Source organism: Heptranchias perlo, chromosome 24, assembly GCF_035084215.1.
Source record: "Heptranchias perlo isolate sHepPer1 chromosome 24, sHepPer1.hap1, whole genome shotgun sequence".
Taxonomy (NCBI): domain Eukaryota; kingdom Metazoa; phylum Chordata; class Chondrichthyes; order Hexanchiformes; family Hexanchidae; genus Heptranchias; species Heptranchias perlo.
Window position 1 is genome coordinate 17,855,937 of NC_090348.1, and position 13,195 is coordinate 17,869,131.

General features: G+C 40.6%; 1 protein-coding gene across 4 annotated transcripts in view; it reads left to right on the plus strand.

Annotated features, from left to right (window-relative positions):
* The window catches only part of apaf1 (apoptotic peptidase activating factor 1), a 206,046-nt gene that overhangs the window by 82,584 nt on the left and 110,267 nt on the right, over positions 1–13,195 (plus strand). For 3 of the 4 annotated variants that reach the window (XM_068004839.1, XM_068004836.1, XM_068004838.1), the window contains exons 13-17: positions 745–871; positions 2,215–2,340; positions 2,512–2,643; positions 4,594–4,719; positions 8,873–9,037. In XM_068004839.1, coding sequence (XP_067860940.1) covers positions 745–871; positions 2,215–2,340; positions 2,512–2,643; positions 4,594–4,719; positions 8,873–9,037 — 676 coding nt within the window. The remainder of the gene's footprint in view (positions 1–744; positions 872–2,214; positions 2,341–2,511; positions 2,644–4,593; positions 4,720–8,872; positions 9,038–13,195) is intronic. The other variant, XM_068004837.1, reaches the window with a different exon arrangement.

Below are 13,195 nucleotides of genomic sequence, written 5' to 3' on the forward strand. Positions count from 1 at the left end.
TTATTCCTCCATCCTTCAAAACTGCCATCAGCATCCCTCCTCAGAAAGCCCATCTACGATTGCCTCATTTCTAACTTTCCTTTTCTAAGATCCTTGTGTATACCGTCACTACTTAGTTCTGTGCTCACCTTTCCCATTACTCTCTGATTCCCTTCAGTTCTGCTTTTGCCCTGACTACAGCACTGAGATCGCTCCGATCAAGGCTTGACTTCTACAGTGTTCCCAATGCTAGATTCTCAAACTCCAACTAATCCAAAGATCTGCTGCCCTTATTCTGTCCCACACTAAATCTCACTCCCCATTACACCATCTTTGACAACCTCCATTAGCTTATCTCCTCCACAGCACTGAATGGAAAAGCACATCCTCATCTACAAATCTGTCATGGTTTTGCCTCTGTCTATCTCTGCGACCTCTTCCAGCCCTAGATGCTAACGCTCACCCTCTACTCTTCCAACTTTGGCCTCTTTTGCTTCCCCCCTCTCGCCGCTCTTCCTTTAGTGCTAGGATCTTCAGCAGCCTTGACCCCAAACTCTGGAACTGTCTCCCTCAACTGTTATTCTTTGCTTGCGTTCTAGTCTCCTTTGAAAGCCTGCTCACCACCTACCTCTTCAACCTACCTTGTTCTATGTAACTAAGTTGTTGGTTATTTGGAATTTTGTGGTATTTCAAACTGGCTAAAACAAGATGTTTTTAAGTACTGTTCTACATGACTATGGGTTAATGGATATTTTCAAATAATAGGAACAAGAAGACCTTGCAGAACTTGTCTCGCCTTGTTGTTCGACCTCATCGTGATGCTGTTTTTCATGCCTGTTTTTCTCATGATGGGTTGAAGATAGCTTCTTGTGGAGCAGATAAAACCTTGCAGGTAAATAACTCAAATTAATGTTATAAAATTGCTAAATGTAAATACTTGATCCATCTGTGAGTTAACCTAGTATTGTGCTAGAAAATATAAGAAACAGAATATTAATACTATACTGATTCTTCGATAGCTCTAATTTCTAAACGTCATGTTATCTGTTGTTTTATGTGGCAGTTAAAGTGCTCAATGAAACCGCATTTATTATTATGTGTGACCTAAAACATGACTTGCCATATTTTCGAAAGGGAAAGAAAGCCTAGGAGGAATGCTTTTTATTTAAATTACTTCCCCAATCTACACACACAAAAATTAGACTCACCCAGGGTTGGGAGCACCTTTGTTATTGGACCATTCTGGTGATGTCACTGATGGGGAGTGTTCTGGAGAGGCTGCATTGGAAAGAGGAGGCACGACCATAAAACAGTTTGAAAGCCAATCTGCCTAACCCGAGGAAACAATGCTACCTGCATGTGATGCAGATGTTGTCCTGCAAATCCAATTTAGAGTGACATTAATTTCTCACTACTTGGGCGTTGCATCCTCTGCAGCCGGTATAAAGTTTAGAAATTAAGCTTAAAAAGTTCCCAGCTGTTAATTTTTTTTAAACTACACAAGCTCGCTAGGCCACTCAGAGGGCAGTTAAGAGTCAATCACTTTGGTGTGAGACTTGAGTCACATACAGGCTTGGCCGGGTAAAGAAGGCAGGTGTCCTTCACTAAAGTACATTAGTGAACCAGTTGGGTTTTTACGACAATCCAACAGCTTCACCTTTGCTAGCACCAGCTTTTTATTTCCAGTTTTTAAAAACTGAATTCAAATTCTCGAACTGTTGTGATGGGGTTTGAACTCCTGTTCCCGGGATTACTTGCTCGGTAACTTAACCACTACTTTTCTGTACCCCTATAGGACAAAAATACCAATTTCTACTGATTTCATCAAAGTGCTTACTAACAAACCCACTGCTGGGTTGCCATTTGCTGATTTTAAAAATCAAAATTTGCCTCCACGGACAAAGTGGTGATTAAATAAAAGGCTGTTTCTCTCCACAGCTGTATAGTAAGGAACAGTACTTCACATTTACTTCTCCCAAACAATAATGTTCCACACTATTCAGTACAGTGCTCTATGAGATTCCTCAAAATGTTAATTGGGTCAAGGAATGTAAATCTTTCTCAATTGAACCTCATAGAAAGTTTTGAAATTGCCTTCTGAGCGTATGTTCTAGCAACATGTTAAGGGACATTCGAGTGATCATTTGACGGTTTAAAGTAAATAAGTGATTGTACAAAGTGCCGGAAATCAAATCTTTTGTTTCAACACTTCTTTTTAAAAAAAAATTATTGTAGATTTTTAAAAGTGAGACCGGTGAGAAACTCTTGGACATCGATGCACATGATGATGAAGTGCTGTGCTGTGCATTTTCACCAGATGATAAGTTTGTAGCCACATGCTCATCAGATAAAACAGTCAAGGTAAGAGACACCAGCAGAAGTGGATGAATTTTTTTCTGACCCACATCTTCATGCAGTGATGTCTGCAAACAGTTTGCAGTGTGTTCAGTTGCAAGAATGTTACTTAATAGCCGTGTATTAATGGTAATGGTATTCTCTACCTACTATCTAATGAAAGTTCTTTCTCTTTAGGTCTGGAATGTAATAACTGGACAGTTATTTAAGACGTACAGTGAACATAGTGAACAAGTCAATTATTGTCAGTTTTCACATTCACAGCAAAAGATTCTGTTGGCGACATGCTCCAATGACACTTTTTTGAAAGTAAGTGAGTTGTCTTTTGAGTTTGTTTTATTTTACATGTTCAGTGCTAATTCTGCAATCGTGTCCAGATCCCTTTCTGCTGCATCTTTAGCTATCTTTGCACCATCCATGGTATACTTGTGATAACAATGTATTTCCTGTCAGTTTTTAATAGCTTACACTTATTTCATCTGCCATGGGTTTGCAGCATTTATCTACTCTCTCTGTGGGTCTCTGGTTGCTTCGTCACCTTGTCACCTCCAGACTTGATTATTCCAATGGTCACTTGGCTGGTCTCCCATCCTCCATCCTCCATAAACATCAGCTCATCCAAAACGCTACTGCCCATATCCTATCCTGCACCATGTCTTGCTCACCCATCATCTCTGTCTTTCCTGACCTATGTTGGTTCCTGTTCCACCAACAACTCAATTTTAAAATTCTTATCCTCATGTTTAAATCCATTCATGGTCTCGCATCCCTCACTTCTCTGAAACCTCCTCCAGCCCTCCGACCCCCTCCTGAGCTCTCTGTTCCTTTAATTCTGGGAATTTGTGCATCCCTCCCTCCCTTAATCCTACCATTGGTGGCTGTGCCTTAAGCCATCAAGGTCCCTTACTCTGGAATTCCCTTTCTAAACCCCTCTGCCTCTCCACCTCACTCTAGTCCTTTAAAGCCCTCCTTAAAACCCACAACTTTGACCAAATTTTTGATCACCCTTCCTGATATCTCCTTTACCTCATTTAAAGGTCTGTGAAGCTCCTTGGGATATTTTTCTACATTAAAGACTCTATATAAATACAAGTTATTGTTGACAATCTAGTTTAGTATCTTCTGCAAACTTGACCAGCTCGTATTGGGTTTCTGTACCGAAGTCATTAATGTAGGTTAGGGACAGTAGAGGCCCTAGTTCTGAAACTGGGGCACTGCACTCCCTATCCCCCTACCCCCGCCCCTAGCATGCCTACAAAAGTACCCGCGGCTTTCTTTCCTTCAGCTAATTTCTTATCCACATCCAGGTTTTGCCTTCAATTCCCACTGCTTCCAGTCTTTATCAAGGGTTTTTTGGAGATCGAAGTACACCACATCATACGGGGATATCACTTCCTCAAAAATGTCAGAGATTTGTTAGGTAGGATCGTCCCCTTCTAAAGCCACGTTGACTGGCACTTATTAGATTTCTCTTGTATAGCTACTTAAGTTTGCTCCTGGTTATCAATTCCATTAATATAACAGGTATGGATGTTAAGCTGATATGATGGATACTTTCAAAATGTTTATATAGATACATTGAAAAATGAATATGGAGTAATGGAAATACTTACAAGCCAAGAGCACAATTAGTGGATTCACTGGATCAAGAAACTGCTCTAAAGAAATGCAATGCCTTTAATTGATTGAGAATGTTTTTCTGTATATTGCATACAAATGAGATTGTTAGTAGTAAACATTTAAAATGCTTAGTTTCTGTTGCTGCATCAGCTTTGCATGGAGTTGACATCAACAGGTACATACTGCACAAGCATTTTTGATCAGATGTCATGCAGCTATTTTTAGTGGCAAGATGGTGGCATTCTTACCAACATGTAATGCACTTGCTTGTTGCAGCTATCCATATAATTTAGGAAATGCAATTGTGTTATATATATTTTATAGTTTGTGATATGAGACTTGTTGCTGAACATGTTCCGGATCACTGCAATTTTTGTCTTTCGAGTCTTTAAAGCATGCTATGCTTACATCTTTATTTCCAAAAGTTATTTTAGTGAGGGCAATGTATAATTGTATTGTGTAGTTTTAGCATTTCATGAAATTCAGCCCAAGTTCTCTCTGTACGTTACTTTAATCTAATCTATTTCAAGATGAATAATGAATTACGGGTAAATGGATTTAATGTAATGCAGAAATGAAAACTATATTTTGCTTCACTTTCAATCTAATCATATGTTACTTCTCTTCTGTATTTTATAGATTTGGGACCTGAGAGGGACAAGCTGTAAGAACACTCTGTTTGGCCACATGAAATCTGTTAACCACTGTAGCTTTTCTCCCGATGACAAATATCTAGCCAGCTGCTCCAATGACGGGATGATAAAGGTATACGTCATTTTAAGTTCTTTAACAATTGAAGCTGCATTTTATATCATACAGTTGCTGACTTTTTAGGAATGGCATTGTACTCTTTCAATTCAACCCTTTTGCATGTAGTTTGTCGTAAATTCACATACTTCTCAAAGTACAGGAAAGTTGAAATTGGAACTGCATAAAATGCTTAATCTGACTTCATCTTTATTCCATGAAGTCTGGATAGAATAATGTGGAAATGCTGATTTTAGAATTTAAAATATGATTGTGCTTTGCTATGAAATCTGTGGAGAAAACTGAGCTGCGTTATTATTAAACAGTATCTTTCCTCAGGAGAAGTTGCCAAGTTGGGTATCAAAATTCTTGGGGTGGCAGAGGAGGTATTAGATAACACACAAATAACAATGGAGAGATATATTATATATATATACCTTGCATCTAGCATGCACTTTCTGTTTGCTGCACCAACTCCTTCTATGAAGAATTTGTCACGCTTGGATGTAACACCTGGGTATTGACTTTTAACTGTAAGTATGCAGGCTTGGCATTAAACATGCCATTCAACCCTCCCAACACTAGGTGGTGGTGCTGCACCTCAAAGTTCAATTTCCCAAGTTAATTTCACCAAGTAGTGCTGCAGGAAAGTTTTATTTAAATGTTTTTCCCCGTTGCTCGGGCCAGTTCCCTGCTGGTAAATTTAAGTTCGTTTAATGTTTTATTTTAAGTTACTTTAAAGCTATATTTGAGATTTATCTGGTGAAAGCAGATTCAATAATAACTTTCAAAAGGGAATTGGATAAATACTTGAAGGGGAAAAATTTAGGGGGAAAGAGGACTAATTGGATAGTTCTTTCAAAGAGCTGGCACAATGGGCTGAATGGCCTCCTTCTGTGCTGTATTATTCTATGATTCAACCCTTCATGGCTTCTGCTCCTCCTTTTCCTGTCTTCCCTAGCCTGCTGGCTGACTTCCTGGCATCTTTTCTTTTGCCTTTCCTCTTGATGACCTCTGTGGCTCCCTTTCCCACTGCCTTTGAATGTTTGGCTGCTCTTTAATGGTTTACAAGTACTCACTTGGTGCCCCCTAATTTCATTCCTCCCCAACCCCATTTCTCATAATGTGCTGGCTCACTTTGCTGGTTTCTTCATACTGAGTTGCAAACCCCTCCCATTCCCTGCCCTGCTGGCTGCTCTTTGCCGGTTTGTCGGCATTGATCCGGGAAACCAGCAGTTTAGCATTCCAAGTGCGCATTGTGCTTAATGATGTATTTGCTAACTATATGGGGCACCAGAAGCAGAAGGGCTAAGCTCAAGAAGCCAGCATGGGAAACTCGCAAGCAGAAGCTTTTAGGAGCACAAGGGAAGGGGAAAGGGTACCAGCAGGCCCAGGGAAGCTGAGGACAAAATTGCTGGCAGAAGCCTTTGGGGTAAAAGGGCCTCGAGGTGGGGGGGGGGGGGGGGTCGAGGGAGGAATAGGAACATTGCCTGAAGGCTTCAGACAGGCAAGCAGAGCCTGCAGGCCATGGGGGAAGGGAATCATCACCAGACACTTTTATGATGTGGAGATGCCGGTGATGGACTGGGGTTGACAATTGTAAACAATTTTACAACACCAAGTTATAGTCCAGCAATTTTATTTTAAATTCACAAGCTTTCGGAGATTTCCTCCTTCCTCAGGCAAATGTTTTTGCCTGAGGAAGGAGGAAATCTCCGAAAGCTTGTGAATTTAAAATAAAATTGCTGGACTATAACTTGGTGTTGTAAAATTGTTTACAACAGACACTTTTAGGGAGGGCAAGCGAAACCAGCAGGGGGACCTAGTGGGCCATGAGGGAAACAGGGCTGGGGAGAGGAAGAGGGAGCTGGATGGAGGGCAATGGGTGTACAGAGCGTGAGAAGAGGGGTAGTGATGTTGGAGAAGAGGATGCAGTAGAGAGAGGCAGGGAACAGATGGACCAGGAGTCAGATGTGATCGTAGTAGGCCAAATGGGAACTGACCACACCGAGTGAGCAGATTTTTGTGATGAGGTGAAAGGGAAAACATGGGACAGGGGGAATGCAGGGGCAAAGATCTCACAAAGGAGATAGATTGTCACCTTCATTGTGTGCCTTTTTGCTTCTGCGCTTTTTGATTGCCCTGCAATCTATCACCCACCCTCTCATAGCTGGCCTGCAGTCCTCACCACCCCCAACCACAATCTAAAACTTGACTACATCCCTAGTTGAAATCCTCTCCATACCACCACGCATTCCTCCCACCAACCAGCAGCTGAACGCCACCCCACCCTACCCCACCCGACAGAATAAGAACAGAGACAGTGCAATAGAGAGAGACAGAAGTTAAAACAAGGGAGAGAAGAACAGGATGCAGAAAAGAAGACAAATAGAGAAAAACAAAAGATCACAAAGTGAACCATCAACACACAGACAACAGAGTTAGGTAATACAGTTTGTTAAATTCAGGAGAGTTTCCTGAAGATTGAAGTGTGGGCAATACACCTGCATTATTTAAAGTCAAACGACATGAACCAATAGGTTTATCAGTTCAGGAAAAAATCTGAAATGAGAGATCTAGTAGGTCAATACATGAAAAAATATAACTTACTGAAGAGTGGATTCCGAATGGAATCCGGAAAGAGTGGTGATGTTTAATCTGCTGGAGCTTTTCAAAGACATTACTGACATGGTGTACAGGGGAAATTCTGTTGCTGGAATTTTTGGAAATCCTTTGAAGAGATTCTATATGTTGACATTCAATGGCTGGATTGAAGTGTTATGGAATAGGAGGCAAAGTACAACACTGGATAGAAATTGGCTTAAGCACAGAAAATAGGAGCAACTATGAGGTAAAACAATAATAAATGGGAAATTTCAGGCTGGAGACAGGCTAAGCATGAGGTGCCCTCATAATAATTTTGAGGCCCTTGCAATTTTAATACATTCTATTGACTTGGACAGGGAGAAAATGCAAAGTCTTCAAGTCTGCTGCTGAAACCAAAATAGGAGGCAGGGTAAATAATGAACACTTAGATCTTCTAAGCAACTGGAAAAATAGGTGAAAGGCACAATTCAATGCCGATAAATGTAAAATAATTATAATGGGAGCAAGGAACCAAAAGAGGGAGCAGTGTTAAATGAAGCAGAAATACCCCATGTTTATCAAGAAAGAGTTCATGGGGTTACAGAGGTTAAATCCATGAAACTGTCAACAGTTATTTGGTACAGTGTAAAAGACAAATAAAAAACTGGCTTGTATGATCAGAGGCATAAAACTATAGCTGTATACAGCAATGGTCAGATGCTAATCTCGAGTACTGTAAGTAGTTGTGCTTACCTAATCACAGGAAGGATATTATTGTCCTCGAGAGGATACAGAAGCAAATGATAAAGATGACTGAGTATTAAGAATTTAAGTTGTATGAAGAAACATTAGGGAAATTGGGCTTGTTTTCTTTTAAAAGACAGAGACTTCAGAGGGATCTAATTGAAGTTTCCAAGATTATCTATAAAGAGAATTGACAAAATTGATGTAAGCAAATTATTCACTATGGTGAAAGGTTCTAGTAGCAGAGAGCACAAATTAACAATTAGGAAATTATAAGTAGAAAAGGAAATAAGGTGGAACCTAAGGATAGTAATTTTTGGAATAATTTACCAAGGAAGGCTATTGAACCAGACAATACAGATGGTTCATTAGGCAATTTAGATGTATTTCTGGAGAGAAAAGGGATGTGGGATATGGTTAGTAGCGGCGGTTGATCTATGAGAAACTGACAGGCTTGTTGGCCCTCAAAGTCTTTAATAGCCCCCAAAAATTCTTGAGGGTTAATTTCCGTGGGGATTCTCCCACTCGTTCGCTGTAACTTGGAAGAGTAATGGAAAACCCGGACAAACACCAAAGTTATGGCAGATAAGATTGCTATATAATGTGATATTCTGGTTATCTTTCAGTTGGACAGCTTTTGTAATACCTTATATAAATGGTGACAAGCAGTTTCAGAATCTCAATTGTGTTTCTTCATATATATGATTCCATATCTATCCATGAATGATTCATTTTCATTCTTAAAACAAAATCTTTGAAAATGATTCATTCCGAAATGAACTGCATTTATTTTTCAAGCTGTCCACTGCTGATGTTGTAATACTATTTTATGTTCTTGCAGCTATGGGAAACATCCTCTGCTAATGAGTGGAAGTACTTTGATGTAAATAAACAATTCCGGAAACCTGATGATGATGATGATGATGATGACGAGGTGCTGCTGAAGTGCTGCATGTGGTCATCTGATGGTGCTCAAATCATCGCAGCTGCAAAAAATATCCTTTTTGTAAGTGCTTTCTAAACATGGGATTTGATGGTAATAATGTGACTGATCTGATTTGAACTGCCTTATGCTTATTAGACTTTGCTGTTTAAAAGTGAAGGTTAATTCTTGGTAAGTTTAAAAGACTTAATGGCTGAATTTGCAGTTAGTCTCTCGTGGTATTGTCCACAGATTTACGTGGATTGGGTTTTTGCGCTTACTGTTGCTGGTGTGGTGTTCAGTACGCCCTGAAGGGAAGTGGAGTCCTTTCTCTCTCCCAGCTTACACTCTGGCTTCAAAACTTTCTTCTGAGAGTTCATTCCTTCTCTCTGGTATTATTTTATTTCCTAATTGCTTCTCTCCTACCCATTCCACAGTTGTGTTTGGCCTAATTTGCTCTACAATTGCACTTCTAGTTTGGTTGCTGTTTGCCCTGCTTTTCTTTTTTCCTTCAACTATACAGTTCAAAAATGAAGAAGTGCAAAACTCAGGTGGCCAGTTTGCAAATACTTTGGAGCCAACGCTGCACGGAAGCACCTGTGATTTGCCTTGGTGGTCAGCTGGCCAGTTTGTACATGTGTTAGTGAGGTGGGTTGTGGTGGCAGCTCTTGAGAAGTGCCTCTAAACATATGGGGCTCAATTTTAATTTGGAAGTGCGGGTGCGTTGGGGGCCGGCAATTAAAGTCGGCGGGATGATATTTAAAGAAACAAATGTACCTGAGGTACTTAAGGTACTTTATTTCTTGCATATTAGGTAGTTAAAATGATTTCCAACTTACCTGGGCGGCTTTCCCACTGTTTGCAATTCACGCCTAGTGAAACCAGGTGTGAAAGGCCGGATCAGTCAAAAATAAAGTAAATAAATGAAATAAAATAACATTTCACAACGTAAAAAAACAAATAAACCTACCCTTGAAACAATGTCACCTGCACTCCCTGCTCCGATGTCTTCCCCCCTCCCGATGTCTTCCTCTCTTTCCCTCCCCCCCCCCCCTCCCCCCCCCCCCCCCCCCCCCCAAACGATGTCTCTCCTCCCATCTTTGTTCCTCCCCCCACTTTCTCTTGCAGCGCCGGATGACGTCTCTCTCCCCCTCGCTCTCTCTCTCTTTTTCTCCCCCCCACCTCTTCTCCGCACCCACCCCCCACCCCCCCGGCGTTGCAGCTCCTGTCAGCAGCCAGCCTGTCAATCAGGCTAGCTGCCTGGCACAAAACCCAGAAACAAGATTATGAGCATCAATTACCTCGCGATCGCGTAGGGAAAGGTAAGTTTTTATTTTTCAGGTTTGCCGCGTGCCCATAGACCCCGCCCCCCCAACCCCCCCCCCCCCCCCCTGCTGCCATCCCGTGCCACCCTTTTAAAATTGAGCCCATGGAGTCATCCAGTGAAATATTGGTGGGGGGGGAGCTGGGTGAAGGAAGAGAGTGTACCCAACTAGGCCTGAATTATGGATCAGTCTTTTTTCCTCCCCCACCCCACCCCTCATACTTCACAACCCCACCTTGTTATTTGTGGAAGGTGTGATAAAAATGTAGTTTATTTTTATCTGTCTAAGCTTGGTTTTGTAGCTGTCCCTTTAATTCTAGTCATAATACATAAGACACCCAATTTTCTTCTACCGTGAAAAATGAACACTATTCCTTTGTTCCCATTTTGCTCCTGAATAGCATTGCACTCAAACTTCTTCAATGGCTTTTCTGGTGTTTGCACCGGACTGCGTCTGAAGAGGTTGCAGCAATGTAAATTCATGTAGATGAATGTCCGAGGCCTTTGCACTCAGATTTCCTCTAAAGTATCCCCAGAGAGATGTGGCGCTACTGATTTGCTGTTTGTGTGTCATCAGTCTTAAGGGACATCAAAACAGAAAATGCTGGAAATACTCAGCAGGTCAGGCATCATCTGTGGAGAGAGAAACAGAGTTAATGTTTCAGGTCGATGACCTTTTATCAGAACTGGAAGAAGTTAGAGATTTAACAGTTTATAAGCAAGTACAGAGCCAGGGAAAGAAGGCGGTGGGGGTGGGGGGTAGTGGAGGGATGAAGAGGGGAGAGGGACAGGCTGGTATTATCAAGATAGGTCTTTACTTTTGGCTTCTTGAATAAAAACTAGTTTTGCTCTTCTGGACCTTTTGCAGAATGCTGTTAGTATTTTACACTTAATGATAAATGCCACGTTCAGTGCTGCGCCACCCCCATCCCTTTGAACTACAACTTATTTGGAGGCATGCAAGTAAGGTAACCATAAATCCCCCTTTCAGCTGCTGAAGTCATTCATCTGGGCGCCTCTAAGCCACTATTTCCCTACCATGGAAGAAAAATCCTCCATCTGGAGTGGAGTTGCTGCAGATCATCCTGTAAACCGTATATACTGCAGCCGCACTATGTCGGTGATGGAGAGGGCGGATATTGACTTCAGTGCCAGGGGCACCGATCAAGCAAGCGGCTCGTCCAGGATGGTGTCAAGCTTCTTGAGTGGTGATGTGGTTGCACCCATCCAGGCGATTGATGAATATTCTGTCACACTCCTGACTGTAGCCTTGTAGATGTTGGAGAAGCCTTGAGGGCTCAGTCCGCAGTTAGAATATTATGTCCAGTTTTGGATGCTTTACTTTAAGAAGGAGGCCAAGGGCGTGGACAGGTGCAGAAAAGATTCACTAAGATGATACCTGGGTGAGAAGCTATAGTTATGAGGAAAGTTTAAAGAAACTGGGGTCTTTTCATTAGAACAAAGAGCAGATCTCGGAGGTATTCAAAATTATGAGAGGTTTGATGAGGTACATAGGGAAAAACTATTTCTACTGTTTAGTGAGTTGGTAAATAGAGCGTATAAATTTAGGACAATCACCAAAAAAAATGGAGGGAGAGGTTAATAGAATTTTCTTTTTACGTAGAAAGCGAATGCTTTACCAGCAACAGGTATATAGTGTTTGTGACCTTACTACACATTGGGAGAGGGTGGGGCTACTAAAATAGCAATTTAAGTGATAAGTAGACATAAAAGAAATATACCCCTTAATTTTATATTATTCCCTTCACCCTAATTTTGATCTGTTTCTTCCTCTTGCTTCCTTGTATGAGTCCATCTGCTCTAGATGGGCGATAAGGGAAAGCTATCATTCTTAAAGTTCTCTTCCAGCAGGCAGAGCAAACTAAATGATCTTTATACCATCACCCCCTTTATGATTTACTGTAATTAGTAATAAAAAATGGTTTAAAATTGGTTAGGATTTAATGCAAAGAAAAACAATGCCTAATGGAGGGCTAAGCTACCTGAGTAAGTTCATTTACACAGAGCAATCGCTCAATCAGTTATATTGTAATTACAGTTGAAAGTAGACATTCTATAATTAACTAAGTAATCAGCTAATTATAGCATCTGTCTACTTTAAAGCTGCTAGCACTTAGCTAGAATTTACTAACATTAATTCCTCCTATTCTGACACCTGACTTTGGAATCATTATTACACACTTGTATTGTTCTGTGCATAAAATTGTAACACATCAGTTTTTGAGCTGGTTCATTTCTCTCCAGGTGTTCCGTGAATAGATTTTGTCTTTTTTAGTTGTCTTTCTTTATGTAGAGAATAAATGGTAGAGTCTGGAAAAAAATTTCTGTGTTATTGAACAGCATTTCTGAACAATTTTATAAAATGGGGCAACTAAATATAGATGATGAATTGCTTTGTTTTGTCCCAACTATAGAGTTTTTTTATATGAAGTGCAAGTTTTCTTTGTGAATTCCACATTGCACTGCAACTATTACATATCTATTTTCATAAAGTACACACTGCATTCTGATCAGTTTGTAATCTAATGTATCAAATTTTACTTCAGAAGGTGGGTTACCAGTGATCGAACTTGAATTTCTAACTGTTTTATCGTGTTAAATTTGCACTGTGTTAAAATACCAAAAGTTTAGTGCTAAATAAAAACACAGATACAAAATGGTACTAATCAGTTTTGTATTTGTAATTTTAAAAAAGGTATTTCCTCCCTTTCCCTTTTTTGGTTCTTCAGCTGAGAAGGCGAACAAAAGACTTGCTCCCAAGCCTCTACAAATGCTCTTCTGAAACCAGTTTGTAGATAAATTTGGCGTGATTATCGAGCTGAGATTGGAAACTCATCATGTGGAGGATCATGAATTTAAACCTGCTTCTTTGATGCAGTCTGCTGGTGCTTCAGCAT